At 45.5% G+C, this 20944-nt stretch overlaps 1 protein-coding gene across 2 annotated transcripts in view; it reads left to right on the plus strand.

The window, feature by feature from the left end:
* Positions 1 to 20944, plus strand: part of MYCBPAP (MYCBP associated protein) — a 1263051-nt gene that overhangs the window by 364472 nt on the left and 877635 nt on the right. For both annotated transcript variants that reach the window (XM_069654887.1, XM_069654888.1), the window contains one exon: positions 10248 to 10366. In XM_069654887.1, coding sequence (XP_069510988.1) covers positions 10248 to 10366 — 119 coding nt within the window. The remainder of the gene's footprint in view (positions 1 to 10247; positions 10367 to 20944) is intronic.

Genomic DNA, 20944 nt, shown 5'->3' on the forward strand with positions numbered 1-20944 from the left:
TTTGGCGATATACCCCAAGCTCCGACATACCAGATGGGACTTAAGAAGAGCCATATTGACCATGTTCTATTGGGTCTATGGCACTGAGAATGATTCAACAGCAACCCCATACACGTGTTTCAGCCTTGTTGGGCCTCATCAGTGAAGTGGAGCTGTTCCTCTCTGAGCACAGTGAGCAAGGGGTCCACGTCTGGTTTCCCCCACCTTTTCAACAATAGGAAGATACTGAAATAAGAGGCTATTGACCTCAATTTGAAAATGCTGCAGATCTTCTCTGATGTAATACCAAGCCTCGAGGCTGCTTTCTACCATGAGTATACTAATGAACAGATGCTATTGAAAGTTAACAAAACTGTCTCAGAATTCATCTTCCTCACCCTGTAGAGCCATTTCAGGCAATAGGAAGTGGAAAACTTAAAATGAATGATATGATTCTGATTGTAGAAAGAGAAAAGCTGAATTGTTATCCACACTTAAGTCATCAAAAGCTTGCGATCAGAAGTGTTTACCAACCATTAGGAAAGAATACAAAGCATTGATAATGTTGAAAAGGGAAATTAAAGCTACTGATAGATGGGAATCTCGATGGAAGCAATAAATAAAAAGGACCAGAAATCCTTGGACAGGGACGAAGGCAGACGATTTTGAAATAGCAATAATGGAACATGCTTGGTATACCGACTTCTCTACTTCATACGCTGAGAGAAGATGTAGGTTTTTAGCCCCAGAATGGGTCAATTAAACTGTGCCAACACACCAGGGACAAGATATGGGAGTATAGCTAGAATTCTTGCTCCAAGAAGTTGGTGATGTGTATAAATCCCAAAGTGGGGAAGTGGGGGTTAAGCGCCCGGGTCAGCCACAATCCCTGTAGATATATTCAAGTACTAGCCGAAAGTCTGGCTAGCATATCTCTTCCTCTTAGTTTTTTTTGTAGAATATGTAGAATACCTACCTCATGGTCGCAGGCAGAGATTGTCCCTATTTACAAGAAGGTGGGATGAAATTCTTCAGACAATTACCGGACAAAATCTTTGCTGAATGCTACAGGGATAATTTTTGGTAAACTCATTCTTGCTATGCTATCCAATTGTATTAGTGATACCCAAGCAGGTTTCAGGAAGGAGATCAGCACTACAGAGCAGGTGTTCTGGTTGGGTGTGCTGATAGACCAGAATCTCATACTAGTATCTAGAATGTTGTTTTTTGTCTTTGTTGATATCAAGGCTGCGTTTGATAGCATTCCTTGTCTAGAGCTTTGGAAAACACTGGAAAGGAAGAACATTCCCCAGTCCTTATTGAGAGCAATTCTTTCTCCTATACACTAACAATACTGCTACAGTCGAGTATGGCAGTGGAGCGGAGTGTACTGGCCAGTTCCCTGTAGAAATGGGCATGCGACAGGGATGCGTTCTGGCCCCAACACTTTTATCTGTTTGCTTTAACGATGTTGTGAACAGTTTGTCACCTGATTACACTGACACCCCGAAACTGGGTGGCTCTAAAATGAATATCCTTATGTTTGCAGATCGTGCTGTCCTGGTCTCCCGCACACCAAGTGGTCTCTTAAGGCTATAAAAGTAATTCTTTTTTTTTTTAAACTTCTTATTATTCATTTAGCGTGGCAGCAAAAAACAGGCGAACATCGCCAGGCAAGTACAATATGAATACAAAAATACACAGTATAGGCAAACAAGGGTTACATTGCAAATGAACACAGCCATTGGGCACTTTTATAACATGAGCAATATGTCAGAAAACTATGATGGGGGCGAGAGCTCGGGTCGGTGGGGGGAGGCAGCTGGAGGAGATGTGGCCGGTGTCGTATTCAGGTCTGACATATAAGAACGGAATCTGAGCCAGATGTTCCTGGGCCTAGAGTGGGTGGGTTGTAGGTGAGACCAGGCTTCCTCAGAGTCTGAGGCCCACTTGACTGCTCTTAGCCATTGGGCATGCGTGGGAGGCGAGGGGCGAAGCCAGCACAATAGGATGGATCGTACAGCGAGGAGCATGCAGCGATAGCTAGTTTTTTGTATTTCCGGGGGAGACCCGGAAGGTCAAGGAAGAGACATACCACCGGGGAGGGGCTGATGGGATGGTCGAGCATAGCAGACACCGTCGAGCAGACTGCCTCCCAAAACTGTGAGAGATGGGGACAGGACCAAATCATATGGATGTAATCGGCAGCATCGAGGCCGCACCTAGGGCAACTAGAGGGGTGATCACTGGACATGCGGTGCAATCTGATCGGGGTGTAGTGGAATCTATGTAGGACCTTAAACTGAATCAGTTTGAAGCAGGAGTTGAAGGACACCCGGTGTGTGCGTTCACACAAATGTGCCCAGCGCTCAACGGACATTTCGACACCAAGGTCCACCTCCCACGCCGGCCTCAATTTAGTGAATTCCAGAATAGATCTGGACTGCAGCATAGCATATAGTCTAGATATTTTACCTCTAGTGGGTGAGGGGGAGGTGAGTCCCTCGATGAGGGGGTCGACCGGTGGCATGGCCGGGAACGTCGGATAGTTACGTTTGAGGATCCTGCGAAGGGATGAGTATTGGAGCCATATACACTGGCCTCTCCTTAAGGGCAGTGGGAGGTTGGGCCATTCTACAAATATAACCCGATCAAACACATCGCGCAGCAACTCGTATCCCGCCTCGGCCCAGCGTCGGACCATGGCCGGTGGCACCCGAGGGACCCCCGGCAGGAAGTTCCAGAGAGGGAGGTTACCATGAAAGGTGTGAGCAGTACCGGACAATTTCCATGTTTTTGATAATGCCAGGGATGTGCAGGCGACCGGGCTCTGTAAGTCCAGTGCCAGGGGGGCGGGTTGTATCACCAATGAGAGAATGTCACGGTCGCTGACCGCAAGTTTCTCGAGTCTAACATGTGGGGGGGGAGGGGGTCCGTCGTGTTGAAGCAGTGGGATGTATATTGGATTTGGGATACCAGCCAGTATTTAAGAAAGTCAGGGGCACCAAAGCCCCCATAAGCCATAGGAGTAGACAAGGTATCCAGTTTGAGGCGGACCGCACCCGAATGCCAGGCCAGAGGAAGGAATTGACCATGCGGGTCAGTTCCCGGAAGAAACCCACCCCTGGCCACAGGGGGATGTTGGTAAACTTGTAGAGTAACTGGGGCAACACCACCATTTTCAGTAGACCCATCCTGCCTGCGAGGGATATCGGGAGTTTGCCCCAGACTAGAACCCTAGAGGACAAATGTGTGAGATACTTTTGGTAGTTCTCGTTGAAAGTCAGCGCTCGATGGCGTGTTATCTCAATCCCCAAGTAGGTGAAAGTAGACTGGGCCCATGTGAACCCCTGAGTGTCCGGAGGGGGGGGGAGTGCATTCTGTAAGAGGAAAGAGTATAGATTTCGAGCAATTCACCTTAAGGCCCGAGATTCGGCCAAAATGTATGACGTCTTCCAGCATTGGGGGTAAGTTGATGGAGGGAGAGCGTATAAACAGCAGAGCATCATCGGCGTATAGGGAAACTACATCTGCCTGGCCCGCCGTACGGAGTCCTCTATGAGCATGAAATTGGCGGAGCATATCAGCAAAGGGCTCTATTGCTATGGCGAAGATCAAGGGAGAGAAGGGGCATCCCTGTCTCGTCCCCCTGGCGATTCTAAAGAGGGGGGAGCAACGGTCGCCGGTGCAGACCCTAGCCACAGGATCAGAGTAGAGCAATTTAACCCAGGAGAGAAAAGAGGGACCAAATTTACAGCTCTCGAGGACCCGCCACAAATACCTCCACGACACCGAATCAAACGCTTTTTGCATGTCAAGTGTGGCCACCGCATGTGTCTCGGGTTTTATTCTATTAATTATATTAAAGAGAAGCCGAAGGTTCAGAGAGGTAGAGCGACCAGGGATGAAGCCCCCTTGATCCGGATGGATGATAGAAGGCAAGAAGGGAGCCAACCGGAGTGCTAGTGCCTTAGCATATATTTTGACATTGCAATTTATAAGTGAGAGCGGGCTGTATGAACCGCATTGTGAGGAGGGTTTGCCAGATTTAAGTAATACCATAATTGTGGCTTCGCTAAGTGAAGGGGGAAATACACCGGCCTCAACCGATTCCTCCCAGAGAGCCATCAGGTGAGGGAGCAATAGTGGTTTATAGCGCTTATAAAATTCAGCTGGGATACCATCCGAGCCAGGGGCCCTCCCCGAGGATAAGGAGTCAATCGCATCAGAGAGCTCCTCAAGCGTAAATCGGGAATCAAGGGAACCCGCAGCTTCCGGAGTGAGAGTCGACAAAGGAAGGGTATCGAGAAAGGAGTCAATCTCCACCGCCGGCACCTCATCAGAGTTGGAATATAGGGTTTCATAGAACGTGAAGAATTCTGTATTGATGTACTGTGAGGTGACAGCCATAGAGCCGTCCGATCTCTCAATCCCAATCGGCCCGGGCGTTCACCCTCCCCGTATTTTCTCGCCATGCCAGGATTATCCAGGAATTTTTTTTCGCGCTCGGCAAGGGATCGGAACGTATCCAACTCCACCCCGATGTCCGCCAGGGCTCCCGGAGTGGAGTGAAGTGAACATTTAGCCTCAAGGATCGATAATTTAGATTCGCTCTCGGCGAGGTCTCTGCTGATCGACCTAAGGACACCGTTCTCCTTCGACAGCGCTATCCCTCTGATGTAGACCTTGAAAGACTCCCATAGAATGGCCTGCGATGCCACCGAGCCTGTGTTTATATCAAAGAACTCCTCGATAGATAGCTCGAGTTCAGAACAAAACTCCGGGTCTAGAAGGGAGAGAGGCTTCAGCCTCCAACGTCGGGTGCGGCCGGGATCTGGTCCCCAGTCTATGGTGATAGTCACGGGAGAGTGGTCAGACAGGGTCCTGGGGAGAATCATTAACTGTATGACATTCTTAACTAGTGCGTTGGAGATCACCCATCTGTCAATACGGGAATAAGAATCGTGGACCGAGGAGTAGAAAGAGTAAACGCGGGAATCCGGGTAAAAAAACCTCCATGCATCTACCATGGCGAGACGGGGCAGGGATGATAGTGCTGCGTAGGCTGCTCTAGAGAGTTGACGAGGTTTGGACCCCGATCTGTCGAGGGCCACATCGAAGATTGTATTAAAATCCCCCCCCCAGAGGATGGGAACAAGGGGAAAGCCATCGAGAAGGGACGAGACCTGTACATAAAAATCCGAATCATCTATATTGGGACCGTAAATGTTCAGCAGGACGATCTTCTTATTTTGAAGCGTAGCATGAAGCAGTACATATCTGCCTTGAGGGTCTATGTGTGAGGAGATGAGGGTGAACTTGAGACTCTTATGAATGAGAGTCATGACCCCACGGCTTTGGGAAGAGAAATCGGTGAAGAATCTGTGGGGACCCCATGATTTAGCAAATCTTATACATTGTTCTGTGTGGGCATGTGTCTCCTGTAAAAAAAAGAACCTTGGATCCATGACGCTTAGCCTGTAGCTGTAGCTGCTTCATCTTTTTATAATTACCCAGCCCCCGAACATTCCAGCTCATAAAAGTCAGGACACTCCCAGACATCGATAACAGGGGTGAGTATATCAGAGAGAATACCAGTAACCAATGGGCCAATAAGGAAGTCCTGCAGAAACAGTCATTGAGTACCACCTCGCGGTCCGTAATTGCTGCCAACGCCAAGCTTTTTGTAACATAACCCCCAACATGTGTCCCACCCCCTCCCACATCCCTCCCTCAAACAGAGGGATGACAATCCCAAAACCCCTCAACCAAGACCAAACCAAAGGCATCAGCGCCTGGGGGCCTGTGGGCCGGATTGGCCGCGTCTCTCCGGGCCGCGGCAGGTCCAAGTGAAGTAAAAGGGTGCCAATAGTAAGAGCTTGCACGTAACTTGGGCGGAGATGTTGCACATGTTGACGTGGCACCTATTCATAACAGTGAACAATCTAAACAGGTTGCAGAGTAGAAGCCCAGTGTGACTCCAGCGCAGGAAGGTGGCCGGATATGGACCCTCCCCGAACGGGCTGAAGGGTAGCTGCAGGGCCTTGAACAAGGGGGGGGATCAGCCTGGGAAATGTTCATCCAGGAACTTAGAGGCCTCTTCTGGAAGAGTGAAGAAGAACACCCGGTTGGCGTGTTCTATGAGGAGCTTGGCGGGGTAGAGCATGGTGTATTTAATTGAGTGATCACGCAGCCTACGCTTAACTGCCAGGAAGGTCTTGCGTTCACGTTGGACGGCCATTGAGAAGTCAGATAAAGATGGATCCTCACGCCATCCAGTAAGAGCTCGCCCTTGAGTCTCGCGGCTCTGAGGAGGGCATCGCGGTCCCGAAAATTCAGCACCTGGGCTATGATGGGCCAAGGAGGAGCGCCAGGCTTGGGTCTAGCCATTAGGGCTCGGTGTGCACGCTCTATGGAGAATTGCGGGGAGAGTTTGGGTGAATCGAGGAGCGTCAGTAGTGCGTGTTCGACGAAGTCCTCCATTGATTCATGAACCTCGTTCTCGGGGACGCCGATAATACGGAGGTTATTGCGCCTTGATCGGGATTCCAAATCCTCATTCCTCTTCTCCACGTCAAGGACTCGGTTGGAAAGTGCAGTGACTTCAGAGCGCAGGGCACCCAATGCATCCTCAGCGGAGCCCACCCTCGTCTCAATCTCCGCCACCCGGCTGTCCGTCCTCTCAATATGGGCTTTGATAGAGGATATAGTGCCGTTCATGTCATCTAGTTTTGAGTGCGGTGAAGCCCTCCCGAATAAAGTCCATCATGTTTTGAGACTCCGGGGCTGTGGCGGATGATGACTCTGTGGGAGCCTGCTCAGTGGTTTCCTCTGGCGATCTCACCGGCGTCTTCGCAAACATATTGATGGAGCTCTGTTTCCTTGCGGCCCCCTTGGTCATCCTGATGATGTTGAAGTTCCAATGGAGTAAGGGGGGAATACCAGCGGCTCAAGAAAGGGAGCTGTGGGGGCCTCGGGCCGTGAGACACACAGGGCAGGATGCAGGGATGATGTGGAGCAGGTAGTTCCCCGGGGGGGGTCAGTGACTGTGGACCCGCATATGTGTGGCCCGTTGCCGCCGGCGGAGTCCGCGGGGGTGCAGCCAGCCCCCGGCAGTGCGGGAGGCGCAGTCTGGAGAGTTGAGATGTAGTTCAGGGGCTAAAAGTTGTGGTGTGCGGTGGCTGCCGTGTGAACCGTGATCACGATGTGGTAGTCCAAGCGTGCCTGCAGGAGGGACAGGGGAAAGCACCAACCGGCCCTGTGTCCCACCGATGGATTGGACAGGCTGAGGCTCAAAAGCAGCAATGTGGGGTGACAGAACCCCCGAGACTTCACAGGCCAAGAGGCCCCTCAAGGTAGGTGAGATGTAGGTGGCTGGCGTGGCCCAGAGCACCCCAAGTCAATTCCGGAGCGGGGGCATACCCGGGTGATGCAGCTCCAGGGCAGAGCCGGCTGTGTCGGGTAAGAGTGCCGGCGGCCAAAGTGTGCCTCTATGTTACAGAGGCGGGCACCACCGGCATACGGGTCGCGGAGCCAGGCGGCACCCCCCCTCCATGCACCACGTACCTTATTGGGCCCAGGGCCCAGCGGTGTATGTCGGCGGGGGGACGTGGGGGAGCGCGGCACCAGGTGTGATGGGGTGCGCCGCAGCTCGACCCCTCCGCCAAGTATCCTTGAGGGGGGGGGACCCCTAGCAGCAGGCAAACAGGATCACGAACCAGGAAGGGCTGGGCCGCAGCAGCGCCGAGGATGCCCTCCGGGGCGGCGCCGAGTCGCGCCGCAGCAGTATTTGCCGCCCCTCCGCGGCTGGAAAAGAACGCCGGATCAGGGCTCCGGGGGAGGCCTCCCCGAGCTACGAGCCTCGGCAGGGGTGGGTGGCGGCGCGGGGGAGCGCAGCACCAGGTGTGATGGGGTGCGCCGCAGCTCGACCCCTCCGCCAAGTATCCTTGAGGGGGGGACCCCCAGGATCCTGGCAGGATCCCAAACCAGGAAGAGTCGCGCCGCAGCAGCAGCCGTGTATGCCGCCCCTCCGCGGCTGGTGAGCGCCGGATCAGGGCTCAGGGAGAGGCCTCTCCGAGCAACGAGCCTCGGCAGGGTTGGGTGGGGGCCCACGCCGGAGCGAGTAGTGGCACCGGAGAGCAGGGAGGTCCGGCGCGTCCCACAGCCGGAGCAGGGCACCGGCGCGAATCCGCCTTGCTGGTGGGAGAGGGGCGGAGAGACATCAGGATTTCAGGGTTCCCTGCCCCGTTTCGTGTCGGGATTCGGGCCAAGTGAAGCCGGGATCAGCAGCTGTAGAGTCGTGCCCTCTGAAGTCGGGTATCGATACAGAAAGGTGCCGCAAATCGGATTCTGTGACCTGCCAGCCGCGGAGAGTCACAATCAAGAGGCCATCTTGTTCGGCACTCAACAGCGCCCCGTAGAAAAGTAATTTTAAGAGTTTTGTGATGAGAAAGGCCTAACTATTAACGCCTCTAAAAACAAGCTTGTGCTTTGTGGAAAGAGGACTAAAAGCCACACTCACCTTGTCACACAAATAGGTAGTAGCCCAATAGATGAAGTCACATCATTTGACTATCTTGGACTTGGATTGAGCAGCAGTAGAAAATGGGAAAAACAAGTGGAGTCTAGTTGAATTTTATTGAAGAGAAGTGTGGCAGTTTTGAACTTTACAAGGAATTTCGGGACTAATGTAGTTGCTCCAGCACAGGAAGTATATCGATCCCAGGCTGTGGGGGCAGCTGTCTGCGGTGCCAAATGATGGGGCCATAGAAGACTTGTAACTCTGGCTACCACAGAAAATCTTTCCCCAAAAAGATTGCTCTTGTTCCCGAAAAGAGCCCCTAACCACTTACTAGATCTCGAATTAGGTTTAACAACCATCAGTGAAATTATTGTAATGAAACCTCTGTTATAATGATACAAACTCTGGTCCAATTGTGAGCTGATGAGCTATAGGGAGGCCTTGCTGGATTTGTTAAGTTGTGAGGGGGCTAGAAAACTTCCATGCCTCAACTATACCAGGCAGATCTTTTACTAGCTCAAGCTGGACCAATTTTGGATCAATCCAAGCTCATTACAGCTGCTTGACTAAGCCACTATCAAGGAGGCCTACAAAGATTGGGCCCAAGCCACTAAGACAACGGATTGTCTATCATTGGCTTTTGGTTGAACTTACTTTGAAACCATCCATTACCCGTGAGAGCTATCTGAGGGACATAAAGTCGCTTTATACTCGATCTTTGTTTATGAAGATGAGATTGAACATTCTTCCGTTAGCACCTCTAACAAATATATGGAATAAAATTGGGAGCAGCAGCTTTCTTTTTAAAAAAAAAATCAGCAAGTAACCTAAAACAGTGCTTCAATAACTATGGAGTTAGATGTCTAAGCAGCGCAGAAACTATGTATAATAGCACCATTTACCGGGATGTTGTTTGCCATCTCAACCTATCTTTCAAGGGCATGGAGAAGGAGGAAAGACAAACTGACAACTTTAATTAAATGAAGAACTCTGTATAAATTAACATTTTGATTTTATGTCCATGCAAATATTATATGATATATGGTATGATATGATGTGGCATTTATAACGTGCATTTATAACGCGCCTGTACACAAGTGTTCTAGGCACGACCATTTGCGCCTAGAATGACAATTTTAATTGAATGACAATTTTGAATTGAATTATCTTATTCAATAGCTAATTATGTTGTTTGTATGTGGTGTTCTTTTTTGCTGTGTTTGCACTTTTCTGACTCGTGCTGAAATAAAGTATAATGATGATGATAACAAAATTGTAATAATATTAGGTTCCTACCAAATTGCCCATGATGTGCTTAAGATCACACTGTTTAGAAAAACCAGGATTAGAATTAGGTCCCCTGATTTCCCTGCCAATCATCTAACCACTTGATCACAGTTCCCAATGTCTCACTTGATCACAGTTCCCACCGTCTCAGGGATTTAAAGAGTACTTAACACAGTGGGATGTTTACCTAGTAAGTTATATGGTTGGGCGCATCATATTGGGTACTCTTGTAAATGTGTGGAAGGTGACAGGAAACATGGGAATGTGTACAGAGTATGTTGTACAGTGGAAGTTGTATTATGTACTGCGAGAAGTCTATAGGGAGCAGGGAACATGGAGGGATGTAGTAGGTAAATCAAGAGATGCCAATAAATGGTGGTAAAGTATGAAGTTTGCAGGATACAGTGATGTAGCAAAATGTGTGCAATATGCAGTTTTTAATACTGGAATTATTCCACAGGGGCTGGCTATTCTGAAAAGAGAGCTAATGTCCAATACTCATGGGATAAGAGTATTTATCGCATGCGTCGACGGCGCGAACTTCGACCAATTCTCGAGGAGCTTAATTTTACAGAACCGGTGAGGTCCTCCTTATTCATATTAAGCTGTTTCCACTAAAGATGTTATTGTTTTTTCAGTTATATAAAACAGACTGCATCTTGTGGTTGCAATTACATTTTATAGACAACATGTGACTGGCCTGTGGAATAGGTGTTTAAAGGCACCTGGGCCATTGTAGACCTAATGAGCTGTATCTTTATTGGATTATGTGGTGAGTAACAAAGAATGTCTACTTCAAAGCCCTTGAGGAAATAACTTGTGGCACATTATGTGATTCTCTTGATCTAGAGTATGCATAGGAGGGCCTTCCAAAGACCAACCACTTTCACCACAAGCTACCCGTTGCACCACCAGTGACTGGCCTCCAGATTTGATTAGCTCAGTCTTGGAGCTCCCATGGAGAGGCAAGCAACTGACCTCACACACCGGGCTAGTCAGGACTTTTAGTCGGTCCTTTGTTGTTATACCTGCCCATGTCTCCAGTGTCTCTGTGCACAGTAGAGAAGACCTTGAACTGGATCCACACTAACAGGGAGCCAGTACAACTTTGCAGGCATTGGCTGGAAGGGTTCTATACAATTTAATCATAGAGATTATGTTGAATGCAAAACCATTGAATTACTATTTTTATTTGAATCCATTTGGTCATCAATATATGAGGGGGGAGACCCCCTGTTTCTCCACCTACTTCCCCACCACCTTACTTATTACCCTTACCCACCCCCCACTTATAATTTAATCCAAATTCACTCAAATAAAATGCGATGGTTTTGCATCCAACCAAATCTCATGCTATTAGCAGTCTTTCAATACTGCAAGTTGTGTATCATCTTGAAACTTTAATGTGCAAATAAATCAGGACTGCTTTCTAATAATAATAATAATAATACATATAATAACAATAATAATAATTCTACTACATGAACATGCCCTAGCCTCCCGCCTCGCCACAAACACCATTCATTTTAATCCTCAATGATACAGAACTATTAATCCATACCACCATGCTGGAACACACATACAGAAATGCCACACTGGGGACATGAAAGGCCCGGGTACAAATCAGGCCCAGACCACGCAGGGATCAATGTTGAACCAACCTCCTCACAGAAACACAACACAGAGACTAGCTGGGTACGCTTTAGAGGCACATCATTCAGCTCCAGTAGGGATGAGGTGAGAGATGTTTTCACTGATGAGTATGCCATCATAACCAATCATAACCAGGATAGATCCAACAGAGGTAAAATAGGAGGAATTTTAAAAGGACAGCTTGCCTTTTTTTAGGCAGTGGGAGTGGTCAGTGGTCAATGGCAACCACAGGAACCAAGAACTACAAGAAGTGGTCAACAGCGATAGTAAATCTTTCCAAATATACACCTACGCAGGAGGAAATACAAGTTTCAGAGAGGGGACTAGGTTTTGGCATGACTAATAAATATGGTCCTTTCACCAATCACACAGAACTTCAACAATTCATGCGTAAAATGAGATTAAAATATATGTTTTTTGCAGATGAAAGCCCAACAATATGACAGGTCTATGTACCCCTTCCTTGTTCATCCGACCTTTGAACATATGTCTTCGGAATTTTATATTATTATTATATTATATTATAGTATTTGAGAAATGAGAAATGTGTTATTGATGACTTAATCGTCTTAGAAAAGACTGCAAAATTACCCTTCCAAAATATGAGCATAAAAGAAAGGTCAGCCCTGAATACCTTAATAAAACAACACCCAGATAACTATCAAATCAGCAGACAAAGGTGAAGCGGTTGTAATGCTTCACACCACAGATTATTTATCTAAATGTTGACACCAACTTTCGAACACATGTAATTACTATCTTTTGAGAAATTATCATCTATTGATGTAAAAAAGAAATTGAGAGTTGGGTGTCCCAAGCCAAAGAAAAAGGCATCATTTCTGAGCACAAAGCAGGAAACTGATTTTTAACACCTCAAAGCACCAAACTACCCTCTTCTATACACCCTTCCAAAAATTCACAAAGGACCCAATCCTCCTCCAGGGTATCCAATTTTTTCTGGAAATAATTCAATTTTAGAACCATTATCCCAATACGCTGATTACTTTTTGAAACAAAAATTACTAAAATGCATTCTTATATAAAAGACACTACTCCTATAATTTCTGTGATTGAAGGGCTAACGCTCAACCCCAAAAAAGAGGTATAAATTAGCATGGTCATAGAGGCCCTTTAAAACTAATACTCTGCAACAAATATTTTTGGAAATTGGTTGAAGCACATCTAGAACTACATTTTTCTGATTTAGATGTGGAACATAAGGAATTTATAAGTTGGTGCACTGAGATGGCTTTGAAAATAAAATTGTTTCATTTTCAACAAATCAATAGGTGGAAGGGACGGCTATGTGCTCCACTGTGGTTACAAATTACACTGTAGACAATCAATTTCATCGACATATAAGATTGTGGCAATGTTGCATAGATGACGTATTTGTTATTTGGGAAGGTTCCACGGATAAGATCATACCTTTCATGAGCTGGCTTAATAATTTGGATCCCCAGTTAAACTTTACACACACCTTCAACACCTCAGAAATGGCTTTCTTGGATATTTCCATCTTTTGTGATGTGGACACTTTAAATATTAAATCATTTAGAAAACCCACTGACAGTAATGCTCTTTGGAATTTTTGTAGTTTTTAACCCAAATCCCTTAGGGAAACTCTCCCTTTAAGTCAGTTCATCCAATTGAGACATAATAGTTCCAAACGGACACATCACGATCAAGCATCAAAGGAACTCGCTTTGAAATGAACAGCTAAGAATTATCAAAAAATTCAAAATAAATGTATACTTCAGGCTAAGAATTGGCCTATGAATATCCATAGAAAAGTTCTAATGGAGCCAAAATTGAACAAAAGACTGATCAACGTCTGGTATGTGTTTCCACATATTCCCATTTATCGTTCATGATATAAAAAAAAAACTGATTAAGAAACATTGTCATCTGCTTCAAAAGGGTCCTTTATCATTGCAACTACCTTTATTTGCATTCAAATAAAAGCAAGAATATTAAGAACATAATATTCAGAACAGACACCCATAAAGGGCTTTACAACATATCCCCCACTGTGTCTGAAATATGGGGTCTACCAGTAGTTACTGGACATGTCCCATATGGAAAGTGTAGTGTGTGTCATTTAACCACATGATCCACTAATGCAGATATTGGTCTGACTCATCCATGGCAACAGTGATCCTTTACCAACTGTAACTCTAAGATTGTAGTGCATCTCATTAAGTGCCCATGCAATAAGAGATGACTACACACACATTACAGTTGTATTCGAACGGGAAATGTGAGGGCTTCACTGGCCTTATTTTTGAGCTACAGAACATAAAAATAATGATTTCAAATTGACTGTATTGGTACAGGTTCAGGGACGTAATGCACACAATAGCCTAGCCCGTTCGGAACAGAATCTCATTTTTATGACCAATAGTCATACTTAGGACTAAATGAAGACATTAGTTGGTTTTTGTACAACCACTATTTCAATGAATATATAGTTATAGCATAACAGGCGCTTCAAGCTCGTGCCCTAAAATCAGATTTGATGGTTCAAAATTCAGAGTCCATGTGCAGTTAGAATGAAAGATAAATCTTCAGTATCTTTAATTGTACAGGATGTCAGCCGACACGTCTTTCGACATTCGTCGTTATGAAGGCAGTTATCATCAGAAATAGGACCATTACTAGAAATGATTCTTCCTTGTAGCAGCTACTTCAATGCATTTGTCCAAAATATGGAAACCTGCGACAGGTGGCATTGTGAGCATTCCTGGTGGACCATATTCAGACATTTCCGTTTGTGTTTGTATATGGTGTACACAGTGTGTACTTTTATTGACCCGTCAACATTCGGGGGCATCGTATATTTTCCTCTTCCCCCTTTTCTCTTCCATAATCTAAATCCTAACTGACATACACAGAAAGTGATGAGCACCAGATTGGTATTGGGACAGGCACTTTAAAATTTTTCGCCAACCACATTGGAACCCAAGCATAAAGGTTGTCGAGAAATTTTGTTGACGTTACTGTGCCATTTCCCTCGTCATAGTCTTGTGAAGCGTATGTAGTTCTTTGATAGCCTCTGTCAAAGTTTTCTTGCTTCATCGTTTGCAGGGATAAAGTGTACAGCAACTGCTCCCTATTTTTTGGCAGACGCCCCCCTTCATTGCTATGAGTAAGTACAAAATGTACTGTTTCTGGAGGGCCACTAACCTGACTGCCCTCAGTTCTTCCCGCACAGCGTTGAGCCCTTTCTCCTTGTAATTTGACAGTTGGACCACTTCCTGCCTGGTTATTTGGAGCCATGTAGCGTTGGTTGCAGCTTCAGTACCTGGAAGCAGCAGGGAAGCAAAAAAGGTTGATGCTTTGGAGAAAAGATGAAATACTGGTGGAATGGCATCTAGTCTCTCTGATGACTTGTCGACCAATAGTTACTATCCCCTTTGTTTCTCCTCAGGTCCAGTACTCGGACTGGTCGTATGTGCTCACCCTTCCTCAAACCTTTATAGCGTTGTAAATGTTTATCCAAAAATGCAGGATGATCCTTAAATGACATGAGGTCTGCACGGGCACCACCAAAGCAGGGATGTGTAGGGTTAAGAGGGAACGCGTGCCTTCCCAATCTGGAGGGGGCTGAGCATAAGCCTGGGTTCCGCAGGCCCACCAGTGGGACATGACAACTGTGGTCCCTCTTCTCAGCGTTGGGATACTCACCACCTTCACACATCCAGATATATTGAACCCATGGATCTGAAACATTTAAAAAAAGCATGTAAGTTGCTCTGTGGATAAAGGTTTTTTTTCTCATCTATCCAAGTTAGCACCTGAACATATTTATCCCATACTGTATGACAACTTGTATTAATTTTGCTTACTAAATCTTTTTCAAATCTCACCAGCCCTTTAGTCCTACACTGTAACATTCCCCACTCCCATGCCCCATCATGAAAAAAAGACCCTTCTGTTTGCATAAAGGGTCTTGTGGGACACCAGGGAATACTATGCCCTGTATCATAATGACTCTATAATTGGCGGTGGGTTGTGAATAATCACTCTCCTCCTCTGGGCCCTTCAATAACATATTCTAATGTTATGTGTTTCATTGCTTCTTTTTCCATCATTCTTGTTGATTGTATATAATTGTCTGCATACACCTCCTCCTCTTCATTTACCCACTGGACAGTTATTGAATGTCCTTGAAATAAATTCCTAGTCTTACATAATGACAAATGCATCAAACATCCCCCTTCGTCTGCTGACACCTCTTGGGGAAGAAAGAGCCTGGGGTTGTCCCTGTGATGTGTGGGATGAAAGAGCACCTATAACATGTGTCATTGGCCCTCTCTCGCCCCACCTGTCTCATCTTGTCATACCATATGTTACCAGACGCTGTACTGTGGCTGCCCCTTATGACATCTTCAAACATGTTGGAATTGAACACATTTCTTTTTGTAGGTACTCCTCATTTTTACTCCTAGTAGGGGCAAACTGTCTCCTTTCAACTACAAACCAAATAAATAAAAAAACAAAAAACAGAAACACTACACAACACCACCATTTGTTATACAATGTCGTATTGCCACCTGATACCTCCACATGCCGCAAATCCTCCAGCCCGCTCCCAGCTTTTCTATGCAAGCGAAAGGAATAGAAAAAGTCAAGGGCAGCTAAACAATACTTCCCATCAGCTGGCCCCCCCTCTCTTTGTCTGTGAGGGGAGCAGCTATCTATTCTCGGCAGAGGTCTGAAATGTGAATCCATGCTTTCCTTTCAGCGACCTTCACTGCTGTGGGGGTAAAATAGGTAACGTTGAAATGTCTAGTAACCTTGTAAAAAGTTTCTTATCAATATTGAGGGTTGACTGTGGCGCAAAAGTCTCCTCTCCTTGAATGTCCGTGTCTGGTGCTGGGCCAGCAGGCCTGCCTTGATGTGGTTGCACCTGTCAGGATATGTGTGTGAGAGACTTGGTGAGTTCCCACAGATATACTTTAAACTCATAACCAAGGAGCTGGGCAGAACTGTTAGCATCCAAAATTGTACAGGCAGGATTGAGAGGCATATGCATTCTCCTGCCAGTGACAATTTTGTGCGGAGTCAAATGATGATCTGTGCCACGAGAATTGCGTAGTGCAAATAAAGCTAGCAGCAACCAATAGAGGCAATTCTTGACAAGTATCGCTGACATATTGGTACGCTGAGCACAGCCTGTGCTTGATGCCTAGGGGGATGTAACCTCCTTAAATAGATCGTTGGCAAAGTGTTGTCCATTGCCGGACCTCAACACATCACAAACTCCCCACCTTGGGAGCACTTCACGGGCAAACATTTGAAAAAGATTTGGCATCATTGTGAGCACATGGGCCAGCCTCAAGCCAATGTGAAAAGGGACAAGCAGCAACAATTGCGTGCATGTCAACATAGAAAGGGCCCTTCCGGGGTGCAGTAATGTTGCCCTGACAGTTCCGGAGGTGTGCCGTGCTATAAACGGCTGACACGTAACACAATTGTTTGCAAACTCAGTTACAAATTCCTGAAAGTTGGGCACAAAGTGTTGTTCATTTGTTTCTTAGCTACATGCTCTTTTGGGACATGTGCTGGGTAATGCCAATTGGAGAAGTTTCTGAGGTATAACTAGTTTCCCTGTATTGTTATGTCTCCAGACCAAATCTGTAGGGGACAATGAGCAACCCATTCTTTGTTTGGTCCTCCCCCTGTAGTCAGTTATTTGGACAATGGGCAGTATGGTGAATGGCTCTGCCAATATAGGGGGCTGCCTGTGCAGTAGCACCATTAAAGGCAAATGTTCTCATTTAGGCAGCATAAACTATGTTATATTTAATGGTAAATATGCAGTTTCCTTTGCTGCTGAATCTGCTTTATCGTTGCCTTGTGAAATAAATCTGTGCCGCCGGTATGGGTGGCACATTTGCTTATGTCTAATTCTGCTGGAAGGGGCAGAATCTCTATTACCTGGGCTTATGGAGCGAAGCTCATCCGTCTTACAATGCAGAAGATTGGTGGCAACAAATGTTCAATGGTATAGACATGAAATTGATATTGCCATTGACATATTTTTTGGCAACTATTGAAAAGCGCCTACTGTACTAGGGTACTATTGACTGGTGTTGACATTCTGATCTGGACTACTGAGTAATGCCTACTGAGATTTTAACATGAAGATAATGCTGGGAACAGAGAAGCAAATAAGTGGTAATCAGATGTAAGGGGGAAGGTTTGTAAGTAAACCAATAAAATTATAAAAATAAATAAAATAACTGGGATAATAATTCTGCATACTGTACGTGGGAGCCATCACTCCTCCTGAACCCTCTACTTGCGCGCCAATCCTTTGTGCACCATGGACGTGACATATGTTTAATCTGAAAGAATGTTTACTGCATGTCCTTCTGACATATTGACAGCTGTTATCAGTGCCGCCAGTACAGCTGCCTGGGCTGACTAATGTAGTGGCAGTCTCATCTGGGCCCATACCTGAAATTCTCTTCGTAATGATTTACCACTGCTGCACCCGTGTGCCAGCAACACATGCTCAATCTATTGTTGATATCCCCTCCTTCTATGCGTTCCTCATGTACCTGGTGTTTCCCCTCTATCTTATCCATGTACGAGGCACAATCATACACATACTCACATGTCTCTGCTGGTTGCGCTATGAAGGTTGCTGGGTTAACGTGACTTCTCAATACCTCTCTAACTGGATTGGACAAAATAACCTCATACCCTGACGCTCTTTGTGTTGTCAGTGCGAAGATCGCAAAGCGTGAATGCTCCTCATGCATCACTGCGCAACCCATTGTTAACATTGCTGCGTTTCAATGGCAAATGCCGCTGCAGTGAGTGCCTGTTCACATGGAAAGTGGCTTTGCATTACTGGGTCTAAAAGACCACTATAGTAGGCTAGGGGCAGGTGTCCTTGTGGCTTCTTTTGAGTGATGACAGCTGTTCGGCACAAGTGGAAACTCTGCCTCCACCACTTTGCTCAAGGGGCGTTGATCCTGAATAAATCTCCATGCCCCCCTTTTGCTTTCTTGACAGGTTAAATAACCATGTTGCATGGGGATTCTGACGTTTTGATTATACCCTATTGCAATAGTGCGAGGAGTGTGTCATGCATACCCTCGTCTGCTTTGCGAGACTGTGTATATTGTTTAACCCGGGGCAACGACGCCCCTTCCTTCAATTTCTATGAAGACCACCCTGCTCCCTTTTTCACTTTGCGACTTATTCTTTTTTCACTGTTTCGTATTAGATATACAGTGTTTTTGTTTTCACATTTGTGATGTTTAAAAATTCCTCAAAAGACATTGATGATAAATGTTTGAAATTTGTGAAAACGTAATACCTAATTAGGCTTACATCTCGATGTAGTGAATTGCAGCTCTATGATGGAAGAAAGTTAACAAAACTATTGGTTAACTGCAGCCTCTTTGGAATAGGCATCGATAATATGTTTCATCGAATTGAGATATAATTGGTTTTGTGCATCGTGAATTCCTTTATGCGATGCCATTTGGTATATCACGAAACGTGTTGAACAAAAATAAGTGTGGACACTATTACTACTTTACTGTGTCCCTTTAGCTCTGAGTTTATTTTCATATTTGCTGGCCGTGGAAACTTATGAGTTATACACGTTTGGGCAGCTATGGCGATTATGTATCCCAGGTGGGGGTGTATCTCCCTAGCTTCGTGACCTATGGGCTGTAGTTATCTGCCATCTTCATAATTAACTTCTGTTCTGGATGACAATAAGCAGGGTTTCTCTCAAAGATTTCCCCTATATTGCGGGACTCCTCAGTGGTCCTTTTTCAGTCTCAACTAGCCGGTTCACCGTTTAAGAAAGCTTCCTATTTACAGTCCTCTTTCTTTCTTCATGCCGTGCTGGCCGCGCAGCGTTCCATTTGTGTTGCACATCGAGACTTTTCCGTAGCGCAGTGTTGCTGTGAAGTTGGCCGGCTCCTTTCCCATACAGTGGGTAAGCGTACTGTTTCACTGGTGATATTAAACTCGTAATATTCACAGGGTGCAGACGTTTGGCTGTACGTTGGGGCTATCATATTTTGCATCGCTCACGAGTACACATCGTGATCTCTCCGCATCGCACTGCGGCTGTTAGGTTGGATGGCCTCGCATGTGTAACCCCTGACCGCGGGCGAGTATGTTGTTTCACGGGTAACAATACGCTCGTTAATTCCACAGGGTGCAGGCGTTTGGCAGTATGTCGTACTATCACATTTTGTATCGCGCATGAGTGATTTCTTGAACCCTGCATTTATTATTTTTTAGTTTAGACCACCTGAGCAATCTTTTTTGAATTCAGTCATAGGGTCACTCTCTTTCCCTATATTGCATGCTATGCTGCGTCATGTCACCCAGACAGTGCTATTTTTGACGTGGCATTTTTCTGCCGACATACTCAAGGGAGTCTCATTTTGTCTCTTTATTCATACAGGAGATCGATTAAACATTAGGTTTCGAGAACGATTCGACCCCTGGGGCATCTCTGATGTTTATCTCTTAAATTAGAGGTCATCAAGACTACTGTGCCATCTATAGTAGTCCAGGAATCTTGAGGTACTGTTTCGTTTATTGCATACACCTTGATTTCTATTGTGGTGCATAGTACTATTTATTTCCTGTACTTTTGCTTACCACCTGAATATGTTTTTCTTAGGCACACCGAATCAAATGGTGCGGGTCCAATTACCGTTTACATATTCACACAATGATTCATCTTGATTTATCTGTGCCCGTCCGGCACACTCAATAAGGTGAGTGGCTACATCGCCTTACTCTGTCCTACCATAACTGTAATTGGTACACAGTTCCAGATCAAATATTTATTTTTCTTTTACTTTGTTTTTAGAGTGCACACACCAAAGGGTTAGAAGATTAGATTGTCATTTCAAATTGGGCTGCTCTGTCCTGACGAAGGCCTCCTCCCATCTACAACATGGAAGTGGACTATCTTTTCCATATAGGACGAAACGCAGTGCGTCGACAATAGATCATTTTCCATGTATCTAATGTTTTGAAAGAAGGTGACAGTCAATAAAGCACATGTCAGATACTATATAGGTTGTCTCAAGAGAAAAAAGGATCACCAACTATCTATAAATCATTTTTTGTTCAATATATTGGTGAAAAACGATATTCTAGGTGGTATCTTTATAGTACATACAATCTTTTCACCCTGAGATAGCCCCTCAAGTTATCGCTCTGACACAAGAAGTCCAAGCATTGGACACTTATTAATATGTGTTATATATCTTTGCTTATAAAGAGCAACTAACCCGTTGTGAATGAACTTATTCTTTTTGTATTTTAATATATTGTGTTTGTGAAAAGTTTTATATATTTTTTTTTAATTAAACAATGTGTTGAAATATTTGATCAGTGTGAAGTGCAATAAGATTTGTTCATTCCCATAAAACAATGTGGGGCGACTAACTATTTAATAGTGTGTTTAGAACAGGAACAGGAGGTAGTTGGTGGTTCATGTGTTCCTCC

This window comes from Ambystoma mexicanum, chromosome 3q (genome assembly GCF_040938575.1).
Source record: "Ambystoma mexicanum isolate Mex_15411 chromosome 3q, UKY_AmexF1_1, whole genome shotgun sequence".
NCBI classification, from domain to species: domain Eukaryota; kingdom Metazoa; phylum Chordata; class Amphibia; order Caudata; family Ambystomatidae; genus Ambystoma; species Ambystoma mexicanum.